General features: G+C 27.8%; 2 protein-coding genes across 2 annotated transcripts; one reads left to right on the top strand and one right to left on the bottom strand.

The window, feature by feature from the left end:
* Positions 1–1533: 1533 nt before the first annotated feature.
* On the bottom strand, positions 1534–20487 carry LOC109597221 (PDF receptor). The gene is made up of 15 exons (XM_020012867.2): positions 20443–20487; positions 11398–11431; positions 11028–11129; positions 9845–9996; positions 9499–9590; positions 6730–6853; positions 5208–5422; positions 2956–3025; positions 2818–2903; positions 2582–2762; positions 2402–2523; positions 2275–2349; positions 2128–2202; positions 1740–1814; positions 1534–1681 (listed from the first exon to the last, which is right to left on the bottom strand). Exons 2-15 carry the CDS (start codon positions 11426–11428, stop codon positions 1669–1671), a joined length of 1413 nt encoding a protein of 470 aa, XP_019868426.2. The 5' UTR covers positions 11429–11431; positions 20443–20487; the 3' UTR covers positions 1534–1668.
* A 3370-nt stretch (positions 20488–23857) lies between these two features.
* On the top strand, positions 23858–24745 carry LOC109597208 (E3 ubiquitin-protein ligase SIAH1A-like). Its single transcript, XM_049966308.1, has 2 exons — positions 23858–24535; positions 24665–24745. The coding sequence occupies exons 1-2, from the start codon at positions 23858–23860 to the stop codon at positions 24743–24745; spliced, it is 759 nt and encodes a 252-aa protein (XP_049822265.1).

Here is a 24745-nt window from a genome sequence, read left to right as displayed (position 1 = left end):
ATTCAGTATTTACTATGTTGAATACAATTTTAAAGTTTCAATCAACGTTTTAAAATTAAAGAAAAATATTTTGAAAAAGATTCAAACTAAAAATGTTAGTTGATTCTGGTTATACTTACCTTTAAACTTGACACTTCATCAAAATATTTACTGAATAGCTAATTTATTGCAATGTATGTTTATAAATTGTATTAGTTTCTATTATGCAAAATATATAATTATCATAAAATTAATTATTCATTTGTTGAACACACTAATAATTGTAGTATGAATCTGGATAAAGTCGTCTGTTAATTTCAAATAGTTTATAATTTTAATACTTTATTTTTAAAAATGATATTTATGTGGACAAGAAAAGTACATATTAAATGTTAATGTAAAGTTTAATTTTAATTTAATTTTTAAGAAAATAAAATAAAAGATTTATAGAAATTATTTAAAATTGGAAATTTAAAAATTAAACAATTAATAATTAATTAATCAATAACTTAAATTCTTATTTTATTATTTTTTTAATATAATCTTGAAATTTTTACATTTAATTAATTAGGAAATTTTTAGGAAACTAAAAAATGGACACTTGAGTATTTCTTTATGAAATTGTCAAAAATTAGTATATTTATATATTTTAAATTTAAATCTTTTTGTATAAAACACCTATTTTGTCACAATTTTGAATTTGTTGAAATATTTACAATTTTGATTATTCAGCATACTTATATTTTGGATAAATTTAATTAATTGAGAAATTTTTAAATTAATTTTTGGGTAATGGAAATGGATACTTCAACATTAAAAAATACAGAAATATAAATTTTAATTTCATTAATATTTCTTTATTAAATTGTTAAAAATTAGTATTTCGAAAATTAAATTATTCTGCATATTTTTATAAATTTATAACTTTTTATGAAAAACACCAAACAATTTATTAAAATTTTTAATTTAATTTTAAGGAAATTAAAAAATGAAAGCACTAAACATGTCAAAATTTTTGAATTTTAATTATTTACAATATTCAACATTTTTTTGTTTATTATAAAATTTGGATAAATTTAATTAATTAAGAAATTTTTAGGAAACTTAAATTAAAACTTTTTATGTAAAACACCAAACAATTTAGTAAATTTTTAATTCAATTTTAATGAAATTAAAAAATGAAAGCTTCAACTTGAAACAATTCAGAAACAAAAATAATGTTTCAATTTTAAAAAATTAGTATTTTGATAATTAAATTATTCTAGACATTTTCATAAATTTTTAAATTTAATTTTTTTATGTAAATCACCAAATTTGACATGATTTTTATAATTTTGAATATTCAATATTTTTTTGTTTATATACTTTAAATAAATTTAATTAATTTAACAATTAAGAAATTAAAATTGGACGCTTCAAACTCCAAAAAAAATTAGTTGTTTGATAATTAAATTAATATGCATATTTTTTTTGTTTAATATAAATTTTGGGCCAGTTTAATTAATTAAAAAGACTTAACATACTAGATATTTATTTTAGAATATTTGCTGGCAACACAAATTATTGTACATTATTAATTTTACAAACACCATCTAAACACCATTAAACAAATTACAAAAATAGGCTTCAGCAGTCTGTTGAGATGGATTTCTGCACAACATTCATTTCGTGCCCATTTGAGGGCTCCTGTCACATCTTTAATCTGTAATAATAACAACAATATTAACAAGAGTAATTTTTTTGTAATTCCTTTTACTTACTCGAGATGCTTTTCTTCGACAATCGACGAGTTAGTTTCCTCGTGTGAAATTCTGGACCATTCCTCCTTTTTTAATCTGAAAACAATTTGACCTGATCAGTCTCCATTAAATTAGGTTGTAAATTATAATTAAAATCTAATTAAGGAAAACAACACAGTAGTTAACTGGAGGCAAAAATTATTTGTTGCTTTAATTTTTGTCGCCAGTTAGGGTGGATCAATAAAATGGTTGATTGTCGACGAATTCGAATAACGTACTCCGAAATCTATTCTAATTCTAGTTCATGACTTTGGTGAATCAACCATGCAAATACAAATTGTTCAACTACGTGGCAACCATCGAAACTTATGCATTATTGGATTTCCATTCTACCTCGGGCACAACAAACCTGTCATCTGTATGATTTTCCGTGGTTATTGCAGTGAGTACAGCGGTATCTCTACGCTCATTCATATCATACAGGCTTCAAATGACAAAAAACACCTTTCATTAGACATTGACGTGTTTTTAAACTGAACAAAAAAAACTGACTTACTCCATGTCCTTTCCTTCCGGCGACGACAGTTCGACCTTTTTGCAGCACCCAAACCATCCTTGAGGAAGTCCCGTCCTGAAAATTCCGTCTCATTACGTGGGTATGTTGGGAGAAAATTCCTACGTACTTTTTAGGAGACGTGCCCCGATCGTGTCCGATGGAGATGAGCGTGAAATTCCTGCACGGCGTGTACTCGTTGCTCCTCAACGACTGTCTGAGGTAATAGCTGTTCTTTATGGCCGTCTGCACCTGAAACATCCCGAAATTGATTTCCCGGATCGCACGACGAAACAATCAATTCAATCACCTCGCCGTTCAGGAAACAGTACAGAACGGCCACGAAGAAGCCCTGAAAGGAGTTCAGCGAATAAGTGACGTAAGACCACAAGGAGAACTTCCACGCCTCGTCGTAGATGTAGTTGATTTGAAAGAGGAGATTGGGGGTGCCCAATAAAGGTAAAAGGAATATTGCGGCGCGAACGGCTTTCCTGCAAAGGAATATTGGTTATTACGGGGATTATTTTAAACGGTAGTTGCGTTCACCTGACTTGTTCGATTTCGCTTGTGTGACTCTCGCGCAATTTCACCACAAGCACCCTAATGATGTTGAAAAGGAAGAGGAAGTTCACCTGCAAACAATCGAACTTGTCGAGGACACAAAATCATTCAGTACGTGCTCACCAGTATTATAGTGCACCGCGGCCCCTCCAATATCCAATAATAATCGAAGAAGTAATAAATCTTCCAGTTCCTGCAGCAGTTGAAATGTTACCGAACTTTTGATGGCCATACTTTACGACTGAAGTTTTTAATTTTACTTTCCGGAGCCGATCACACAAGATATTTGTTCTTGAATGTGAGTATCAAACTTTTTTAACTTTGGACGAATGATTGAAATATATTTGAGTTTAAGTACATATTAATTAAAATGAAAGTAACTCATTATTTTGTTTTAAAAGGGCTCAATAAGTCCTTTTAAAACATTCAGAACATTAAATTTAAAACTCAGTTGTTTGTTTCCTTAACTATTACGTTTTAAAAGCACTTAAATATTGTGAATAAAAATGCTTTTGTTTCAGTTTTACTTAAGGGACATTTGTATAAAAGATTAATTCATAAAAAGTAGATACAATACAATATTAAATTAACTTTTAATATCCATTAGATAATTAAACACAAAAGCAAATTGGTTTTCTACGTAGATTAAAAATAGACAGGTGATTAAAAATATTTATTCTCTATTAATATTATTTAATAAATAAACGGAATCGTGTTGATGTGCTACATGAAAATTAATTAATATTTATATTATAATTAATTAAGTTATTATGTACGTAGAATTTATTTTAATTAAAAAAACACAGTTACTTAAATATTTCATTAGACATTAATAATTTTTTATATTTATGATAATATTTGGATTAATTTAATTAATTATTAGTATTAGAAAAACAATTAATACGTAAAAATAAAACACATTTATGAAAAAATAAATTTTTTTGTTTAACTTTAAGTTAATGAATTAGAAAAGTTTTGAATTAATTTTTAGGAACTTACAATTTGGATAAATTTAATTATTTTGGAAAATTAAATTAAAGATAAAATTAATTATTTAACTTAATTTTTTGATTATTTACAATTTTGAATATTCAATTTTTGTTCAATCGTTAATAAATCCAATTTTGGGTGAATTTAATCAATTAGACAAATTTTGAATTAATTTTTAGGAACTTACAATTTGGATGAATTTAATTATTTTGGAAAAATTAAATTAAAGGTAAAATTAATTAATTAAAGGTTAAATATTTGACTTAATCTTTTGATTTTTTATAATTTTAAATATTCAGATTTGTGCATTTTGGTCACATTTAATTAATTAGGAAATTTTTAAATTTATTTTTAGCAACTTATAGTTTAAATAAATTTAACTATTTTGAAAAAAAAAAATTAAATGTAAAATTCATATATTTTTCCAAATATAAATTAGCATTTTTTAATTTATTTTAAATTTTTGCAAATGAAATAAATTAAGAAATTTTTAAATTTTTTTTAGGAGCTTACAATTTTGATAAATTTAATTAATTTTTAAAATAAAAATTGAAAGAAAATATATGATGTAATTTTTTGGTTTCTCATCATTTTAAGTATTCAGATTTATCCATATGTTAAACAACATTTCTTTTGTTTGTTTTGCATTTTGAGTAAATTTAATTGATGGGGAAATTTTAAAAGTAATTTTTGTAAATTTTAAAAATAAACATTTTATGTGGAACATTGATATTATTTTACAGTTTAGAATTTGCTATTTTTCCCCTTGTTTAACTAAACATTGGTATTCAACATTTGACAAGTTTATTTATTTATTACACGTAAAAATTTAATTAAAATTTGAGCAAGTATTTTTATTCTTTATAGTTTTATTGTAATTCCACTCCGTTAATTATGTTAAACTTAACTTTTTAATTAAAAATTTTAATTGTAAATATGTAAGTATCTCAAGTAGTTTAAATTTGTACGTATATTGCATAAGTTTCCAGTTTACTTATGATTTTACGTTTGAATTGAGAACATTTATAGTTTGAAATTGATTTTGCTTTTCTATTTGCCATTGCAGTGATTTCCTCTAGGGCATGTTAAATTTTAAATATAACCAAACGATAATTTCAAATAAAGGAAGCAAATACTGTTTTAAAAGAGATAAAATTAAAACGTTATTAATCACTAATCTAAACTAGATATTTTAAGAATATTCTTCTAAATAGTGAATCAACTTTCTGTTAGTTTTCAGTCCCATTCATTTTAGTCTAATGAGCAGTAAGAATGTGAAAATAAAATAAACCAGTCCTGATATTTTAAGCATACTTTCTAAATATTAAACAATTATTTTTTAAGTATTACGAGAAACACTAAATTTCTTACAAGTGCATACTTACGAATCAGCCTTTATGAGCATTGTTACGAGCCAAATTAGTGTCATAACACCAGCTCCAGTCCACCCAAGATAGAAATACAGCTTGATGTACGTATATTCCTGGAAAACCGTGACCGTAATCAAGTTGTGCAAATAGAGTCCTTCTATGAACATCCACATGAACATCGCCGTTCTTGTGTACTCCAATAGTGCTATGCAGGTTTTATCCAGGAACGGCTGTCAAGGATAATAAATATAAATTTATGGCCCCTTTAATGTAATTTCAAAGTTATAAATTGCAAAGTTTTAAGCTAGAGACTAAAACGTTTGTGATATTCACATTTACATCCACTTTGAACTGACATCAGTGTCTTTTGTTCTTAGTTCGTTGGATCATTCTTGATTAATTCATGCAGTAAAAGGATTTTGTTTTGTTTTAGCGATTTGCCAACAAGTGTGCCAACTAACTGGAAACGAAGGACTGGTTAAAAACAAAAATAAACGTGTCTCATGGCTGTACTTTTAATTTACTTCTCTGTCCCACCTGAGTGTAATGAGAGTTTTGAGCTGAAGTTTCAGGTAAATAAAATCACCCAATATAGTGTTTTCTTTGTTTATATTTCAGACACAATGTTTAATTTCAGTATACTGAAAATAATCTCGTGTATCAAAACCTATTAACTTCTTTCTATATTTTTTTGTAAGTAATTTAATATTTATTTCTGTCCGAACGAACTGGAACAGTCTTTCATTGAAATGTCAATAAATAAATAAAAGCTTAGATGTTTTGAGTTCCTTCACATGCACAATGTAATATAGGAAAGCAGCTTCATAGAAACAGATTTATTTAAATGTAACGTCTCAAGCTGTTTATAGAAATTCTTGCTTCTCATTTATATTACTTACAGACAGTATCATTGTACACTAACTCGTCTCGGTTTATTATTCTATGTCAGAGTTATTTGCGTCATTCTTGCTCTCGATAAAATCATTCAATTATGTTTACAGTAAATGCATGTCCGACTGTAAGGTACTGAAATTGTTGACTGATCAGTGATTGGCATATTTTTAACTCCTTGAACTTTTATTGAACACTATTAAAATCACTTAATGAGTATTAATTCATTAATTAATAAGTGTAGTAGCTTATAGAAATAATAAAATATTTAAGGTGAAAATAATCCACATACTTTACTTTTTATAATTTTTTTCCTCGTGAAATAAAAGGTTTCTTGAATTTTTTGTATTATACAAAATATATGAAAAGTTTATACATTTTTTCAAATGAATAACGAATTTACAAAAATATAATAAACAATAAAATGGCTGTGGCAAAAAAAGCAAAGGTACAAAGTGAATTCAATTTTACAGCATTGAATGTAAACACAAAATATTATTCAAAACCACATCAAAATAAAATATTGATTGGATCTTGATAGGTTTACAATGCGAACCACAAAACTCAACACTTGCCCAGTCCATTGTTTTAAATTGATTAAAATTTAAACAAAATTCACGAATTGTCCACATATAACGTTACTCACGACTTTTTGAAGCACACCCTCTTGTAAAAACTGATCGGTGTATTTAATCAGCCGGAAAACGACGTGGAGCAACGTCGAAATGAACAAGTTGATGTGGATCTTCGTCCTGTTGTTCCTGAGTATCCTGCAAAAACGTATGCGGCCAATTTAATGTGTAAATATGCCTGGCAACGAAATAATCCAATTGTCCTACTCCCACGGGCCTCACAGCTGGAAATAGAGGCTGTTTTGGGGGTGTCTTTTTACCAATTTACACAAAAAGAATATGACAGGAAAATTGATACGGTTGACACAAAATTTATTAATATAGAACATAATCCTGGAGCATTTATAAAGGTCTTAGTGGCAACGATTCTTTGGAGGAGACGCAGATGTTTCAACTACATAATTGTGGCATTAACGTGCCTTTAATTTTGGTATTAGACGTTGATTGATCAAAATCGTATGTTGTAAACTTTATGTAATCTGATTAAATTTTGTAAATCTGTGTTTTGTTGTGGATTAGCTGAATGGTAATATATTATATTTCCAGAAGATCAAATTCATCGACAGTGAAACCAGACAATTAATTATCTTTGTAGAAGAAGATAATCTCATTTCAAAATGCTCCACTTACCATTAGACACATTTAATTAGTTAATTATAGGAGCAGACAATTATGTAGGTAAATCGTTTTATTTCCATCTCAATAATGCCCAATCTTTGAAGACTAATCCTTAAGGCAGATTGTTCAAACTTCAAACAAGTGATTTTCTGGTAAATAAAACAACAAAAATTGAATTATTGTGGAGAACATTGTGATTATTACATTTGTTATGCAACACAATTTAACATGCAACCCCGAGGGTGGATTCTAAACTTTAACAAGTTATCAAAGTTTTCGTAACAAAAATTCATTGTAATTCTTGAACTTGAATCGAAGAAGGTGAAATATATTTACTTGCAAAACTTAATTATTAATGTTTGAGTGTATTTAGTCAGGGAAGCAGAACACATTACTACCCCAACTTTAATTAGGAAACCTCTAATTAAATAAAATAATTACACTACATTTTTTCTCCCATTATTCACTTAGTACCAAATAAATGTGAAATGTGACTGGCCACAGAAATAGCTATATACTGACTGGACTAAATTTGAATTCATTACTTAATTTTTCTGGTCACCACTGTATACTACATGCTTGTTAAAAAATATATTAAATTCACTAGCAAAGTAATGGCAAACACTTTAAAATGTAGATTTGTTCCACTGAATTTGTTTCGGGTGAACAAACTCGATAGAACATAATAAAGTATTTAATTACTGGATTTTAGCCGACGTTTTATCCCGGAATAACTCGCATTAAAGAGATTAAGTGGGACGAACTGATCATTGATTGTGTACACGTGTTAAAAAACGAAATGGACCTTTTTCAAAAGGGAATCTTTTATTTCGTTGCTCTAAAAATAGTCACCGAATTGTTGGTATCTTTTGTATATCTTAATTTTGTTCCAATTTAAATATATATTTGATACACTTTCAGCATCAGAAATTGTTATATTCGAGTATTGTTAATATTAAAAGACATCAATAAAGTCATAAAAGCTAAGAATAAAACGATACATTTCTCATAAAAGCACTGAATAAATTATTGTACATTTGTTTGAAAGAAACTCCTTTGAAATATTTTAAGTAACGTAAAATTTACATAAATATGTGGCACAAAAAATATAATCAAATAATAGATGAAAGAACTAACTAAACAAGACCTGTAAGTAAAATTTTCTTGTAATTTGAGTTTCAAAGAAGGCTAATTAGAACTTTACTTTAATTAGTCGAGATTTATTTTTTAAACGTTCCCTATTTAATCTTCCGGCAAGTTTATGCCTTTTTTAACAGGTCTTTAAACATTTTATGACATAATTTAACTTAAATGGAATTTAAGCACACTTGTACTTAATTTTAAAGCTTAAAGTAATAAATAAAGGACAAGGAAGGATGCGGTAATGTTTTAATAAATGTAAATGACCAAATAACTGTGTCAATATTAATACCAGATAAAGTAATTTGTGATTTTGGTTCACGATTTATTTGACAAAATTTTTATGTGTATTTTAACTATATATATCGTTTGAAAGCTTTTATTATGTACCTTCCAGCTATACAATTTAATTTTACTCTACAATGTATTTAAATCAGTTTTTGGGTTAACTGTTATTGGAAAAAGTCATCCTGAGGCAACAGAATTATCATGTCATAGCTATTTTAAGAGATGAAGTGGCAGGAGTTGAGCTTTCTTGGTTTAGAAGTGCTAAAGAGGACATAGAAGAAGAACAACGTCAGAACCCTCCAGAAACTTGTACCAACGAAGAAATTAAGCAGTATTTCCTGCAAAATCCTCGTGTACATTAAAAAGAGGCTTTGTGCAATAAATCTCACCAAAAAGTTGGATAAATGGTTCTCCCATAAATTAAATGAAGATAATAAAATTAGGTAATTGAGAGTTGTCAATTCCCATTTGTCACACAACGTAAATGAGCCTCTTTTGAATATTGAGGTGAAACTGGTAAATCTCAAGAAGCAGTACTTTTAACCCAAGAAGAATTTTAAAGATGTACCAAGAAGATCAAGTTTAACTGTCTGTTGACTAAGTTTAAAGAAAAGCTTTCATAAAAGAAGCTTCAAAATGGAAAATGGGTTCCACTTCATCCACGATATTTTAAAGACAAACGTGTTGCTCCTGGCAAATAAAAATTATTTATTTTATTGTGTTGCACAAAAACTTACCTGTACTGAGAGAATATGTATAATCCAATTGTTAATGAGACTAACGAAACGGACAATCCGGTCATCTCCAAACTCCTGGTTACTTTAGCAATCTGGAATAAATTTCTTCTTTAATTTATTTTTCTACTACATTATTTGAAAGAGGATTTCTAACATAAAACAATTTATTTTAATATATAAATCCTAAGAACAACAGTCCCTTTTAAAAATAATAACAATATTTATTCCTCTCTCTCATATTGCTGCCTTATTATGTCAAAGTAACAAAGCTGAGCTGAAGGCAAAACATTATTTTGAAATGGATTTAAATTTCCCCTTGTTATTTAAATTCATCCATCAGATTTACCTGTTTGCATGCGTTGTTGCCGAATTGGTTGCACATTCGGGCGATGTCCTGAAATTTTGGCATGATGCACATTTCGTAGTGGCTTTTCGTGTTGTTCGTCAGACTGTTCCACTCCCACGTGCCGTTCTCGTTGCATATCTTTATGGCTTTCGCTGGAAATTATCAATTAGATTCCTAATAAAACATCGAGTGATAATTGCCTGGCAATTACTTAACAGTTGTGTGACTTAATTATCAATTAAGTTTGTTTGAATTATTGGTCCTGAAATGGTTATAGAACAGAGGTTATCAGGATTATTCAAGAGTTCTAGGTCAGGATTTCTGTGACCATAGTTGAAAATTTTGTCAGTCCAGACCTTAACCCAATAGAACATATCTGGGACATTCTTGGGAGACGTTTTTTCTACCTGAAATTTGGAAGAATTTGGACCAAGATGAAATTCTAAGCCAGATTTTGAGTATGATCAGATGATGTGAGGCTGTCATTTGTAGTAGAGATGGAAATACCTCATATTAAGTTCAAATTTTTATTTTTTTATAAACAAATTCTGTTAATTTTTTATTAAAAATATATTTTTTAAGATTTTTTGTAACAATTTTGAATAAAAACCTATTTTTATTTTTCCCATTTTCAGAAAATATGAATAATAATCAATTATTATTGAATGTGGTCCGTCAATTTCTTAAACCAGTGCATTATAAAGTCATAATTTAATAAATAAAAAAGTTATTAGCTACGTGAAAAAGCCAAAATGAGTTTGGAACGTGTAAATAAATAAATATAGAGGTTTTAAATGCCTCAAACACAGTTTTGGAGTGGGACACCAAGATGATTTTAATGACAGCCCGCCTAAACGACTTTTAATTACTTTCTTGAAACCTACTGGAGCACATATTAAAGCTTTTAAAGTCGTCCGTGATGCGTCCGCCGTTGCACAAAAATCGATTTAATCCACTTCCAGACACTTTAACCAGCAGCAAAAGTAGAACAGAACCGTTATTTTCAAGACGAACCCATTCGGAATAAACAAATGGCAAAACTCATTAAATATAAATACCGGATTAATTAGTAAGTGTATTTTGCGACTTGTTGGCACTGAACTTTGCTGATGGAATTATGTACGGTTGGTGTCACAGCAAGGCGAAGAGTTAAATTGTTCTTTTACACCATTTGAATACTTACCACCTCGTAGTGTTTCGGGTATTTTTGGGCAATCCATGGTGGCGTTTTGCCCCGGACATGTTTCCGGCCATTTGATCCAACCATCCCATTCTTGTGGGCAAGCTTTAACATTAATTATTATCATTGATTGATTCAATTATTAATCCGGATAGCTTATCCTAAAATTTACAGTTAATTCTTGTAAACAATTTAAATGAACATTTTGATGACTAATCATTGTTTCAAATATTCATAGTTTGCATTTGCTGTTGTAATTTCAGTCTAAAATCAATATTTAAAATTACACAAATGTATATAATTTTATGTTAACAATTAAATACATGCAAATTTTAGAATACTTGTAAATTAATTGGTTTATAAAGGAACTTACTATTATTTGTAAATTTTCCGGAGCAATTCATATTCTGCAACAAAAAATGTGTTGTTATTAACTTTATTTGGCAACTTCTGAAATTCTGAATTTTTAAGCTGAGAACTCTGTAATAATGTTATAACTTCTGGTTTTCTCATTACCTTAGTTAATTATTAAAAGTTAGTTTACAGAAATATTGATCTTAGTCTTTAATTAATTTATATTTCTAGTTTACAAAAACCAAACAAGTTATCACAGGAAATATACTTTATAATCAACATTAATTAATTTTAAAAGTCCTTTAAAAGTTTTCCGGAAGTAATTAACACAGTTATGTTTATTAGAGTTTTAAACACTAACAGAAAATGTTGTATGACCTAATTAAACTTTTACTAGTATGGTATATTGATGTATTGATAACCTACTAATTACTACTTCCAATTTAAACCATTCAGTGAGATTACTTTTGTATCATTAATTAAAATAAAGCCATACAATAAAGCCTTTAATATAAAGCAGAAATTATCTAAATAGCTTTGATGTTAATTTTAATGTAAATCAAATTTGAAATTTAATTTATTTTCTTTTGAAATTTATATGTGACATTTATTGAAGTAAATTAATAAAACATATGAGTAAATTTGTTATTTTGCTTAAATTTATAATTATAAAATTTTTTTAATGATATTTAATATATATGTCTGAATATAAATTAACATAAATCAGTTTTAAATCATGCGAAAAATATAGAGAGACAAATTAATCATTTATAAATTAAGCATAACCATTATTAAGTCAATTTAATTAAGAGTTAACAAGAGACAATTAAAGCATGTTTATTCGTGTTATAACAATTTATTTCTATATATACAGTAGTGGCCATAAATATAGCAACTTATTAAATTATATTAAAAATATGAGGTGTATTCTTTGAGTTGGAAGCTGTTTATTGTTATAAATACTATGTAACTGACTAATCTAATTTTATTTCTTAAAAAACTACTTATTTTTTTACTTTTCAGTTCACAAGATTGTTTTGGCTTTTTATTTTATGGTCTTTCATTGCTCTCTGTGAATTTAAATCATATTTAATCATTATTAAGACAAAAAGAAACAAGAAGAGATGGCTAAGAGTTTAACATTTTTAAAAGTTGCTATAATAATGACCACCACTGTACATATAATATATGTGATATATTTAAGTGTTTTTAAAATTTTATTTTTAACATCTACGACGGATTTTATTTCACCTTTTTACCTTATCTCAAAAATCTTCATTAATTAATTACCCTCATGATATAAAAAAACGTTTGTTTAATGCCAAACAGGCTCTAATTTTCACTCTGTGCTGAAAAATAAATTCCACTTCCCTAACATACATTTTATAAATGCAAATTGAATGATAAAAAACGGTGAGGACTTAGTAATTCTCACATTATTTTATTCCATCTGGAACAATCAAGAGCAATCATGTTTTAGATTTAAGTTTTATTTCCTTTCGAATTTATTTTGTACTGGATTTATCTTTAGGGGATCATATGGTACGGTTCACGTGTAGTAATATCGTGGAAAATTTCCAGCCTGTCATTTCCAGTTCCTGGGGCTAATTTTTAATGTATTCCAAGCTTAAATTTTTATATCATGAATATTAAATATGAACATTCTAGTCAAAATAACATTGCCAATGTTTAATTTGCCTTTGGTTAAAATTTAAAATATAATAAAACTTGTTTTAATTAATTAAATTTTTAAATATTCATGAATTCTTATTTAAGTATTGTACAAAAAGTGCAATTTATTCAGGTATTATAAAGGCAAACAAACAATTACAATAGTAATCCCAATAAAAATGAATTGGAATCGATAACAAATACGTATGAAAAGAACAAAGCTTCAGCCAATAAGTTACATAAACTAGTTGCGAAATCACCCACACCACCAGCCCTCAAACCACAATAATTAATAAAGGACTTTAATTAATCCAACGAGGACCAATCGAGTCAATTATGTCGGCGAAAATGTCTTGCAACGTGATCCGCCCTCACGTGGCAAGACACAAACGAAACGAAATAATGGTGAAAATTTTACAACCCCCCAATGACGCAACCGACGCTTGTTTTCCACCTGCGTTGACAAACGACAACTACACGATATTATATAATTTCATTTGACGACAAATACAGCTGTTTTGATTGCTGGCCGAAGCCAATTCGTCATTACGAAACTGAATTAATATTAATTCGACAATTTTATTGTCATTAAACTTTTGTGATTAAAACTTTCAACAAAAAGTTAATGGAGTCTCATATAATTTTGATGAATTATTTTCATTTTAACCAATTTATTATATGTAATTGAAGCTTTTTGTTAATTTATTTATGATTTTTTTAAACAAACTTTAGTAATGAAAGCTCGTTAAGAGGCTGAGCTTGAATAACTTTCTAGCATCTTAAATATTATTCTTTAATGCTTTTGGTATTAGTTGCCCAAAGTATTTCTCAATTTTTTTAAACATTTAAGAAAATAATATGTAAGATATCTGTCCATTTTATTTAAAATATTTATCAAAGCATATTTTTATTTTATTTATTTATTAACCAAATGGCTCAAAGTAAAGGAGAATGTTAAACTGAGTATGCAATCTTCCAGACGATTGAATTTTAAGGATGTCCAGGTTACTGGAGGGTCAAAGAGACAACTATTAGTTTATTAAACCCTAAAATGTACATAGTTGTTTAAACAACAACAAATAATTAATTAAATGAATACAATTTTAGGTGCTCTTAACATACTACAGTATTTAAATGAGATTCTTGATTTCATTCAATGGAAAATATCATCTCCGACTTAATAATTGGAAATTAACTTATAAGTACGAATCAGTTACATTTTTAAATTAAAATTAATTTTCCTGGTGAAAGGAAAACTTGGTTACTAGAGCGGAAACTATTTCAAAGGAATTTGTGCACCGAATAATTTAACATTAAGGGCTCCAGCGTCCATTCAATACGGATTGAACGCGTCGAAAAATTAATGAGGTTTTTGATTAATCCAAATTATAATCCCAATTTGTAATTGGCGAAAGTTTACAATGAAATTAATAATTTATAAACACGTGTACAGTTTGTACATTTCGTTTTTTCGTAATGAACTGAATTTGTTGAGGGTGCTTCAAGTACTTCAAGTGTCCATTTTATTTCCCTCCAGCTGGAACACAATGTACACGTTTCATTATGCTGAAGGAGTCCGATGACCGTTTCGACCCAGAATTCCGAAATTATAATAAATCGTAACTCCACCATCAACCATCAACTTGAAGTCCAAATCTCGAATTAATAAACCGGAGGAAATGTAGTCAAGAGTTTTATAAAAAAATAAGTCGATATTTTTATGTTATTTTCTGTTTAAAATGTTAAAATTCAATAAGGAATTTGGTCATATTAATTTTATTAGTGGTTTAAAAGTTCTGTAGTTGGTGCAGCTTTATTTCATTAAATTGTGGTTTTAGATACCATTACAATTTTCAAGATGTTTGAAAATTTATAACTCGGATACAAGTTCGATACCATAGTTAAAATTTTTAGGACTTATTAGGGACACAATGGACTAACGTCTCTGAGAATTTGAAGCAAATCTATGGTCCGAGAAAAAAGTTACAGCCATATAAAAATTTGAAAAATCTTTGGATGGCCGAATAATAACGGAATCGAGGCAATTAAAGAAAAAATGGGCAAATATCAACAGAAAACACCTTAACAAAAAATATCAGCAGTTATTTAACCCCATTCTTTGGAAATTGTGGATTTGAGAACATTTTTTAAACAGGTATAATTTTACTAAAACAGTGGTTCAGTTGGAAGCTTAAAGCTAAGCCGGAAATGAGTTTAACACTAATATCTATATTTATCTTAAAAGTAGAAGGTTTCTAAAGCAGAGTGCCGTTTGAACGGAATCTCTAAGTTATGCAGAAGCTGAGATACAAATATTCGAAAATGACTAAAAAACTGACTTTTTAAAATTTCAAAAAAATCTCTTACGGCCGGATTTGATCAAATCAGGCTGAAATTTTCAGGATCATCTTCATTTCTGATGTACCTTCGAAGAAGAAATCGGTTACCCCGTCGAAAAGTAATGGACCAGTCCAAATATACATATTATATTATTCAGTTCTGATAAAGCCATGAAATAAACAATTTTGGGATCGAAATAGAATTGTCATACCTTTCCCCTAATTCGATTGATATTACCTGGTTACCCTTCTGGGCACAACACACATAAAACCTTTCTGTCTACCTAAGCCAGCTCAGTATATTATTGAGATTTAGTGCGTAAAGTTGTGTTTACGTATTTTCTGTAAATGGTCAGTGTTGTGTATTATTAATACGTGGTTCATCTACAAACAGACTTAAATGGGTAAGTCATCCATGTTTTTATTAAGTATATGATTGAATTAAGAGAGAAAGCTCATTTCTGACTTAGAGAAAGTGACTTATCTTGGCTTGGCCTGGCTTTAAATTGGAAAAACCAAGAAAAATATAGTGCTACTCAGTTTGTTACTAAAACATTTGCGGTAGTGGACCATGGGGAAGAAACTGTGCCCAAAGTTTGGCGTACCAGTGATGCGGAGGGTGTCACGTAGTCAGAATTACGGCCATATTTATATTGAGGATATCAATAATATTAATAGGACTAATAGGTATAAAAGGGCGCCAATTTAAATTCAACAATAAGACACATTCTCAGAAGTACCTAGTCCATCTTTCAGAAGAAGGAATTGAACAATTCTTCGATAATTAAACGTAAAGAATCTACTTTTTAAAAGGTGAGTAATGAATAACTACTTCTCAAAATAACCAGTTGTTTTCAATAGAAATAGTAATAATAATAAAAATTCATGTTAATGTTAATATGTTTTCTTACAATTGATTTTTTAATTGTTTATTATTATTTATAAATAATAATAATAATTTTCATGTAAAATCCCCTTTGATTTTTTTATTCTTTTCAATTATAGTCCCAAATATAATAATTAATGATAATGTTACAAATTTTATGCTTTTATAATTAATTTATCAGTAAATATTAATTAATTTCCAGCTAGATAATAAGCCCCAAACATGGTGAATCATGTAATCAATTAAACTGAATCATTTATAGATAATCAAAATTATATCGTTGTGTAACATTAATGTTTGTTTATCCTAACTGCTTTATTTATTTAAAACATTGCCTGTTTATGCATGCACCATAATTTTAATAATTCAATTATGTAAACACATTAGACGGAATTAATTTAATTTAAGTTCATTAAGTATTTAAATATTATTTTGACGTTAGTGAATCTGGGACGCTTTGATATCTCTCAAACAATTTCATGCACATCCACATTTTGTCCTGACCAAAGCTCAGCCGTGTGAAATTATCGTGTGAGCACATTTGAATAATTAAATTAAAAACAAAGTTAAATGTTTTAACGCGAATAATTCGGTTACCTCGGCGTGATAAATTGTTTGCCTATTAAATAGATTTAATTTTAAATATATAATAGTAACAAGTGAATAATCAAATTATAAATACAGTTAAATGTTTTAACACGAATAATCCGAATACCTCAGCGTCATAAATTATTTGCGTATTAAATAGAATTAATATTAAATATATCGATCATTCGGAAATTCAATAACAATTTTTGATCAACTGGTCTAATAATTACACGAGAATTTATTAAGGGTAACCGTTAATTATGATTCAAAGTTTACGTCAATTAAAAGTTACCTAATTGTGTTCTTTTTTTTATGGTTTATATTAGTATTACCGCCTTGGCAAAAAGGCTTGTGGTGTCAATGGGGTTTCAAGTTTCTGCTGACAAATGGAGTTTCATGTTGAGCCCTTAATTTAGTTATTGGACAATTTTTTGTACATTTATTTTCCATGTAAATAGTGTGTAGAGCTTAATTTTTAATGGCTCTTGTTGAATTTAATTATTTCTGAGCATGTAATATTGAAAGAAAGTTGAGGTCTTTTGAGCCTGGTCTTTACTGCATTTTATTAAAAATTCAATGGAATTTTATTGCAGCAAAACTCACCAATTTAATTAAAAGTTCCTTATTTATTGGCTTTTTAAGGGATGATTTTTTACTGGAATAAATCTCTTTCCCGGTATTATTAGGAAATTGATTATTTGTATGTATGCTGATCGATTCTACTTAAATTCAAGTAATTTTAATATCTTGTCGAGGCTTATTTATTATACTGCGCATTCGCCATTATTTTAAATAACCCATTCAAACGTCTTGTTTGTTAAAACTTCCATTCATAATGGCCTCTTTGTATAATATTAATAAAACAGGGATCTTGTATAGACATAATAAAATTTTAAGATAATTATTTCAATAAAAGAAGTGCTGTATTTATCTGGAAAACTGCTCTGACCTGATTATAGTGCGAATAATTGGAATGAGGGTAATTCTTACAATGCGCCACCCCATTTAATTGTTCCAAGAGCTTCCGCTATTAGCAACCATTCTAAAGTACAAGACGTTGATGCTGCTACAAGAAAAGTCACTCTGTTAACAAACCTCCGACCAGGCACTTTCATAATAAATAAATAAATATATTTATGACTGGTTTTTGACACTATTTAATTTTTTTTTTTATTTGGTGGTTCTCAGAAATTACTATAAATTAAACAAACATTATACAAATATTTATTTGTGGTTGAAATATTTAGTTTGTTAGTAAGTAAATAGTTTATTTACTTATGACAATAATTTCATAGAGAATTTACATAGTTTACCATGGCTCCATACTTTGTGTATGTAATGATATAATCGATGGACTGTCAAAACACTGTTGCTGAATGTTAAACATTGTGGCTATATGTAAAAAACTTGTTAATTAAGTTTGTCAGGAGCAACGTCTAAAATTACTATCGTATTACAAACCGGACGTTACATTATTCTCAAGCTTACTATATTAACATCGAATGCACTAATTGATTTAGCATGGGAAAATTGTTTTCAGGCATCAATTAACTGAACATACATACATACATACATACATAGAGTAAAGGACTTAATTGATGTGAAACAGCATTCATCAGAAATGGGCAGTCAATATCAATTCGATGATGAATCAATCGCCAATAAATTATTCTGTTTTCATTCCCGTTTAAAAAAGAAAATAAATAAAAAAACTGGCAATTATATTTTCGGTCCGTGACTTTATTTTTAATTGGTAGAAGCAATTATTTTAGGCATGAATACGACGCTTTGAGCACTAGCTCTAATTAATTATCCACATTCCTTTGTGATGTACTGAAATTAATAGTCATATTATTGAATAAAAAAAATAAGTCAATATTTTCTATTATTAAAGTAGAAAGGTTAATTTAAAATTTTAAATTTGATGTTTGTGGTCGCAATTAAATTGGGTTTTAATTACATTATTAAAACATGATTGAATTTTATAATTTTATGTTTCATCAAACATAAATGCATTGGGAAGTATATTAAAAATGTTAATGAATAATAAAATAATTAATATATTTATATTGAACATAATATAAATTCAAAAATTTTTGACTAACTATAATTATTAATTACTTTTAAAATTGTTATAATTTGAATATTCAAGAAAAAAAGTTTATATTTTTTAAATATATTTGAAATATGTCAAAAATTGGTTTACATTATTTTAATTATTTAATTTAATCAACCTAGTAAATCCTGCGAAACGTGTCATATAAGTATTTTTACAATATTTTTGAAATGATGTAATATCAGTTGCATAATGTTGGTGTTCATAATGTTACGCCATCTCTCAAATTATCCATAAATGAGCAAATATCTTTACACTTTTACAAACTAACAAATTTTTTAAACCAGTGGAAGAAAGGAGAGTTAGATAGCTAAAAATTTAAAAATTAAAATCGAATATAATGAGTATTTCAGTATTGTACCTTCAGATCTTAGACACTGTTATATTTACAGTAAAATAGTAAACCAAATTTATATTTAAAAATTTCTAATTATCATCATTTGATCAATACAGAAAAAGGAAATATTGAGAAATTGTTTAAATTTCTATGGTTTAGTAATTAAAAAATATATACTTATTAAATTAAAAAAAATAGTTATTAAGTACTTTTGAAATTAATATAGACATTAATCAATATTTTTTAAATATTCTTCAAAATTATTATTTCAATTAAAAATTTAAAATAAATTAATATTAAATTAATTAATATATATATATATATATATATATATATATATACATAATTTTAAATGACATCAAAAGAGCTAATTAAATATGTAAATTTATATGTAAGGAAAATCAATAAATATAAATAAATTCTTTTATGTCAAACAATCATTATTCATCGACATTTTCATGTATATATAAATTATGAATTTTTGTAAACGTTTTCAATTTCATCAAAGTAATTATAAAAGCACATATAAATAAATTATTCGAAACATTAAATTTATCAATGAATGTTTTGAAGTATTGAATTTTGAAAACACTCCTAATATAATGCTAAAATAGTTTAAATGTAATAAAATGTTTAAAATAAATTTGTATTTATAAATATATAAAACTATAGTGTAAAATTATAAATATTTTAAGATTTTTTAATGTATTTTTAACCATTTCAAACTCAACCTGAAAAATGCTTCAAATGTAGCATTATTAAATGATTGCATTATATTTATCAATTAATTTTACAATTAGAATTTAATATAGCTAACAGCTCAACATTGGCATAATTCTATTAAAACGGATTTCAATTGTAAAATTAATTAAGCGCTGAAATTCCATTCTATTTAATCATATCTTTCAGTGGTAAACTTATTATAAAACATAAAGTTAGTTATCTATTCAATTTTAGTATTTATTTATTAGTAGTATTAAAAATATTTTAAATATTATTAAAATAAATTATTTAAATTAAAATATTACTATTATAAATAAACAGATAAATAATAATAGTTATGCATGCATTTTTATCGTGCACAATCACATCCTAATTTGTCATAAAACTCATGCGAGAATACTAACCCTCTCAATAACTAATCGGCGGTCGAACTCCCCGGAGAACTTATCCTTTCCGGATGGCGGGAACACGTGTGATTAACTGAAAGTGGACCGGGACGCGCGATATATTTCCAACTGTGTCCGTGGCACATGGAAAAGCAGGTCCATTTGAAAATTTCGCACGGACATGCGCCCCCGATGCGTTACCAGTTAAACGGGCGGTCGAGGGAAACTTGGAAAATATCGGGATCAAAGCCTGGACGAAAACTAGTTAAATTCGCAGTTGTTTTTTAGATGCTTGTATTAGAAGGTTTAGTTGCCATTTAATTAACTTAGACAAGAAGTTTAAGAATTTAATTATGAACAAATTATTCAGTAATTAACTGTGTAATGCAGTGTGAAGATTAATAATTTTATCGTAATTAAAAATAGAAAAAAATAATTCCTAAATAATCAATAAAATTACAATTAAGTTAAATATTATATATTATTTATTATTAAATACTTAGTTGAATAATTAAAAATTTGTCCCTGTATTTTTAGACAAAAATTCACCCTAAAAAATAATTATAATATCATTCATATTTAAACATTTTTAGAATTTTACAAAGGGTACATATAATTATATATAATTGTTAATATAAATTAACAATAAGTTATAATTACTATATTATAAAATAATAATTAAATTAACTAATATTTAATAATTATTATAGTTAAAAATGTCCAATAATTACTATTACATTATTTTTTTATTAATTTCTTTGTTTTAGGTCAGATCTAAATATTAAATAAAGGTTTAATATGAAAAGTTTGAAAAGGTGAAGTGTCTTTTAAGGTGGGGGTTACTAATAATAAAATACGGGGTTAAACTGTGGAGGGTGTCTAATAAAGTCAACTACAAACCACCTCATAATGAACTACGTGTTTACAACTTAATTATCTTTCATAGAAAATTAGTGGTACAATACATCGACACCGGAGATAATCCCTAAAAAGATAAATGGATTTTTTCATGAAAAATTCGAGAAAGGACGTCAAATTAAGGCTAATGGACCCACACAAGGCTAAAGTATGTAGTCTCACATTACTATCATCATTGGTAATTCTGAAAGTAATTATTGTTAATTAGATGTTGTTAATTAGAATCAAGTATTTAATCCATTATTTTATTTGTATTTGTGTATTATAAATTTAAAAATATATGAATAAAGTTACACTTTTGTTGTTACATTGAAATTTTTAACTAATAATATATTTTTACCATTAATTTTTCACCCTTTTAGAATTTTAATAATTTTAAATATTATAATTAACATTGACAATATAACAATAAATATAAATTAACAACAAGTTTATGATTACCATGTAATAAAATAATTAAAATTTATTATATTTGTTCACCCCATTAATAATTAATTATTATTATATAATTATAAATTCATAATTAAATAAAACTGACGAAAAATTAATTGTAATCACTATTACATTATCAGTTTATTCATTTCTTTGATTTATTAAATGAAGGTTCACTTTAATATTTATGAATATTATTCCTTCTAGAAAATACATAAATTTTAGGGTGGGGAAAGATTAATACTAAGGTAGTCAGGGACTAACCTGACCAAGGTTAGCTGAAGCCACCCTCAGGCACCCTCATAATGTACTACGAGTTCACAGTGTTTACAACTTTTGTAGAATCGACACAGCAAATAATGCCTAAAAATATATAAATAGATTATTTGTGTATGTATATGTACAACTGAAGATGCTAAAAATTGATGCAATGGACCCACATAAGGCTACAATAGGTAGAGGACCTAAAATAGGCAGCTTCATATTGGTAACTCTAGAAGTAGTTGTTGTTAATTAGATGTTTTTTAATTTGACCAACTTTTGAAAGAGAGTTAATAATATGTAACTCCTTAATTATTATTGTTACAGACTTAATTTTAATGTTATTAATTAAATAACAACTTATGATTGTGATTAAGATGGATTCAAACATTAAATAAATATTTTATTAATATCTATGAATATTATTTCTACATGTTTATTTTCGATAAAAATAAATTTTTTCTGGAATGATGAAACTTTATTTTAGGTGGGGGAATACCAATATAACGGCTAACCTATGGGGATGTACTACTAGAGCCACCCTCACGCGTCCTCATAATGTATTATGACTTCACAGTGTTTACACCTTTCATAGAAAATAAGTGTACAGTGTATCGACACCCAAAATAATCCCTGAAACATATAAATGTATAATTGAAGATGTTAAAAATTGATGCCCTGGACCCACACAAGGTTTTAGTAGACACTCAGGTTCTCAAAACATTAGTATTTAGTAGAAGTAGTCATTATTAATTAGATGTATTTATAATATGACCAGTATCAACTTTTAAAAGACTCCTTATTGTTACAGGTTCAATATTTTTAGTTTCTTCTTCAATCCCAATCTCTGAAGGTAATGAAAATGTTCCACTTTAATAGGAATGGCTGCTGTGATTGTTTTAAACACACAAAAGCATAGGGTTTCGTGCCTTTATTGTAAAATAAATGTTTACATATAAATATCCAAAGTAAATGGGAGTGCATCCCAACAATATATCGATTTCTAAAAATAGAAATCAACAAGAAAAATGGGTTTAAACAGGAAATAAGGGTGATTTTCTATTATATTTATGAACATTCTTTATACATATATGGTCCATAATAATATATTAGAAATTATTATTGCAGTGAAATATACTAAGATTAAATATTCCTTTGAAATTATCATGATTATGTCATTAATTAAAGACACATAGATATTCCTATTGTTTCAAGGATTTATTTAAAGGATAATTTTGTTCCTTATATCTCCTTTTAATCTAGATAATGGCTGGAAACTTCAAAGAGATTTTTTGGAATCCCGAAACATTACTACTTCTTTCTTTATGTAATAAAATCATGTTAATAATTTTTAACTCAAGAAATTTAGTAGTAAATTAATAAATCCATGACATTGTTTGTATTGTGTAAAAAATTGGTGTATTTTGAATTTGTTTTATAATAATATTTCATTTCAAACTTTTTCAATTATTGCTTGTGAATACTTATTATAGGTAATATATCTTTTGGAGTAAAATTCTGTAGTTTTATTTAATATTTGAAACAAATCATTTCGAATATATTTTAAATATAGTTTAATATATTTTTTAGCAAAATATAAAATAGAATAAAACGTATAGAGTATAAAATATGAAGTATATAAAATAGAAAAACTATATGTTCCTATATTTTGAAAAATTTTACCAAGAAATAGGTTATTAATGTAAATCCAAACTATAAAGAACACTAGGTAGTAGTCTTAGGTAGATTGAACGCAATATATAATCAACTTTGAATCAAGGGTAGTTCCATTTCATGGCCCAGAAGTGGCAGCAAAGCAAAAATGACCGAAGCCCTCGATGATCGTCTAACAACCGACTTCCAATGCAGCGTTTGCTTTGACATAATGAAGCCGCCGATCAAGATGTGCATAAACGGCCACTCGTGCTGCGAGTCCTGCCACCAACAAATCAAAAACTGTGCCGAATGCAGAGGCCACAAGATCATCACCAGAAACGTGGCCGCCGAAAGGCTGTTCAACAAAATCGTCTTCCCCTGCAGACACGCGAGGAACGGGTGCATGAAGATGGCGAGGGGTTCGGAGATAGTGACGCACGAGAGGAGGTGCGACTTCATCAGCTACCCTTGCCCCTTCACTAGTTATAACTGTCGGTGGACGGGGGCTTACTCCGAGATGGAGGAGCATCTGAGGGATACGCACATGATGATGATAGGTACGCGGGACGTTAATTATTTGGAGCGGATTCAATGCGGGGCTCATTATTGGCGGAAGGTGGTGAAGTACGACGGGCATTTGTTCATTATTTGCTTTGTGGTGAACGACAAGTTTTCCTTCGGTGTTTATCTGGTCGCTGATGTCGAAGGGCCGTACTATTATAAGCTGACGTTTCTGGACTACTTTACCGAGATGAAAACGAGGTTTTGTGGTGTGTGTACAATCCATGGGGACTATGTGAATAAGGAGCTGAGTCCTGATAATTACCAGGATGTGCCTATGGAAGTAATTAATCAATTTAGGGTGGGTAATAATATGAGGTATAAAATTACTTTTAGTAAAACAACAGACTTCAGAATGAAATATTTATGAATTTATATAAATACATTTGTATAAATGTATTCTGAGGTGTAGAAACGCATTATGCACAGCTGTGGAGGCTTGAAGGGCCTACAAACCAAATCTACAGAGTTGTACGTTGGTACATTGTTGTGA

Source organism: Aethina tumida, chromosome 4 (genome assembly GCF_024364675.1).
Source record: "Aethina tumida isolate Nest 87 chromosome 4, icAetTumi1.1, whole genome shotgun sequence".
Lineage (NCBI taxonomy): Eukaryota > Metazoa > Arthropoda > Insecta > Coleoptera > Nitidulidae > Aethina > Aethina tumida.
The sequence above is the reverse complement of the archived record's forward strand: the minus strand, read 5'-3'. Positions and strand labels throughout refer to the sequence as shown.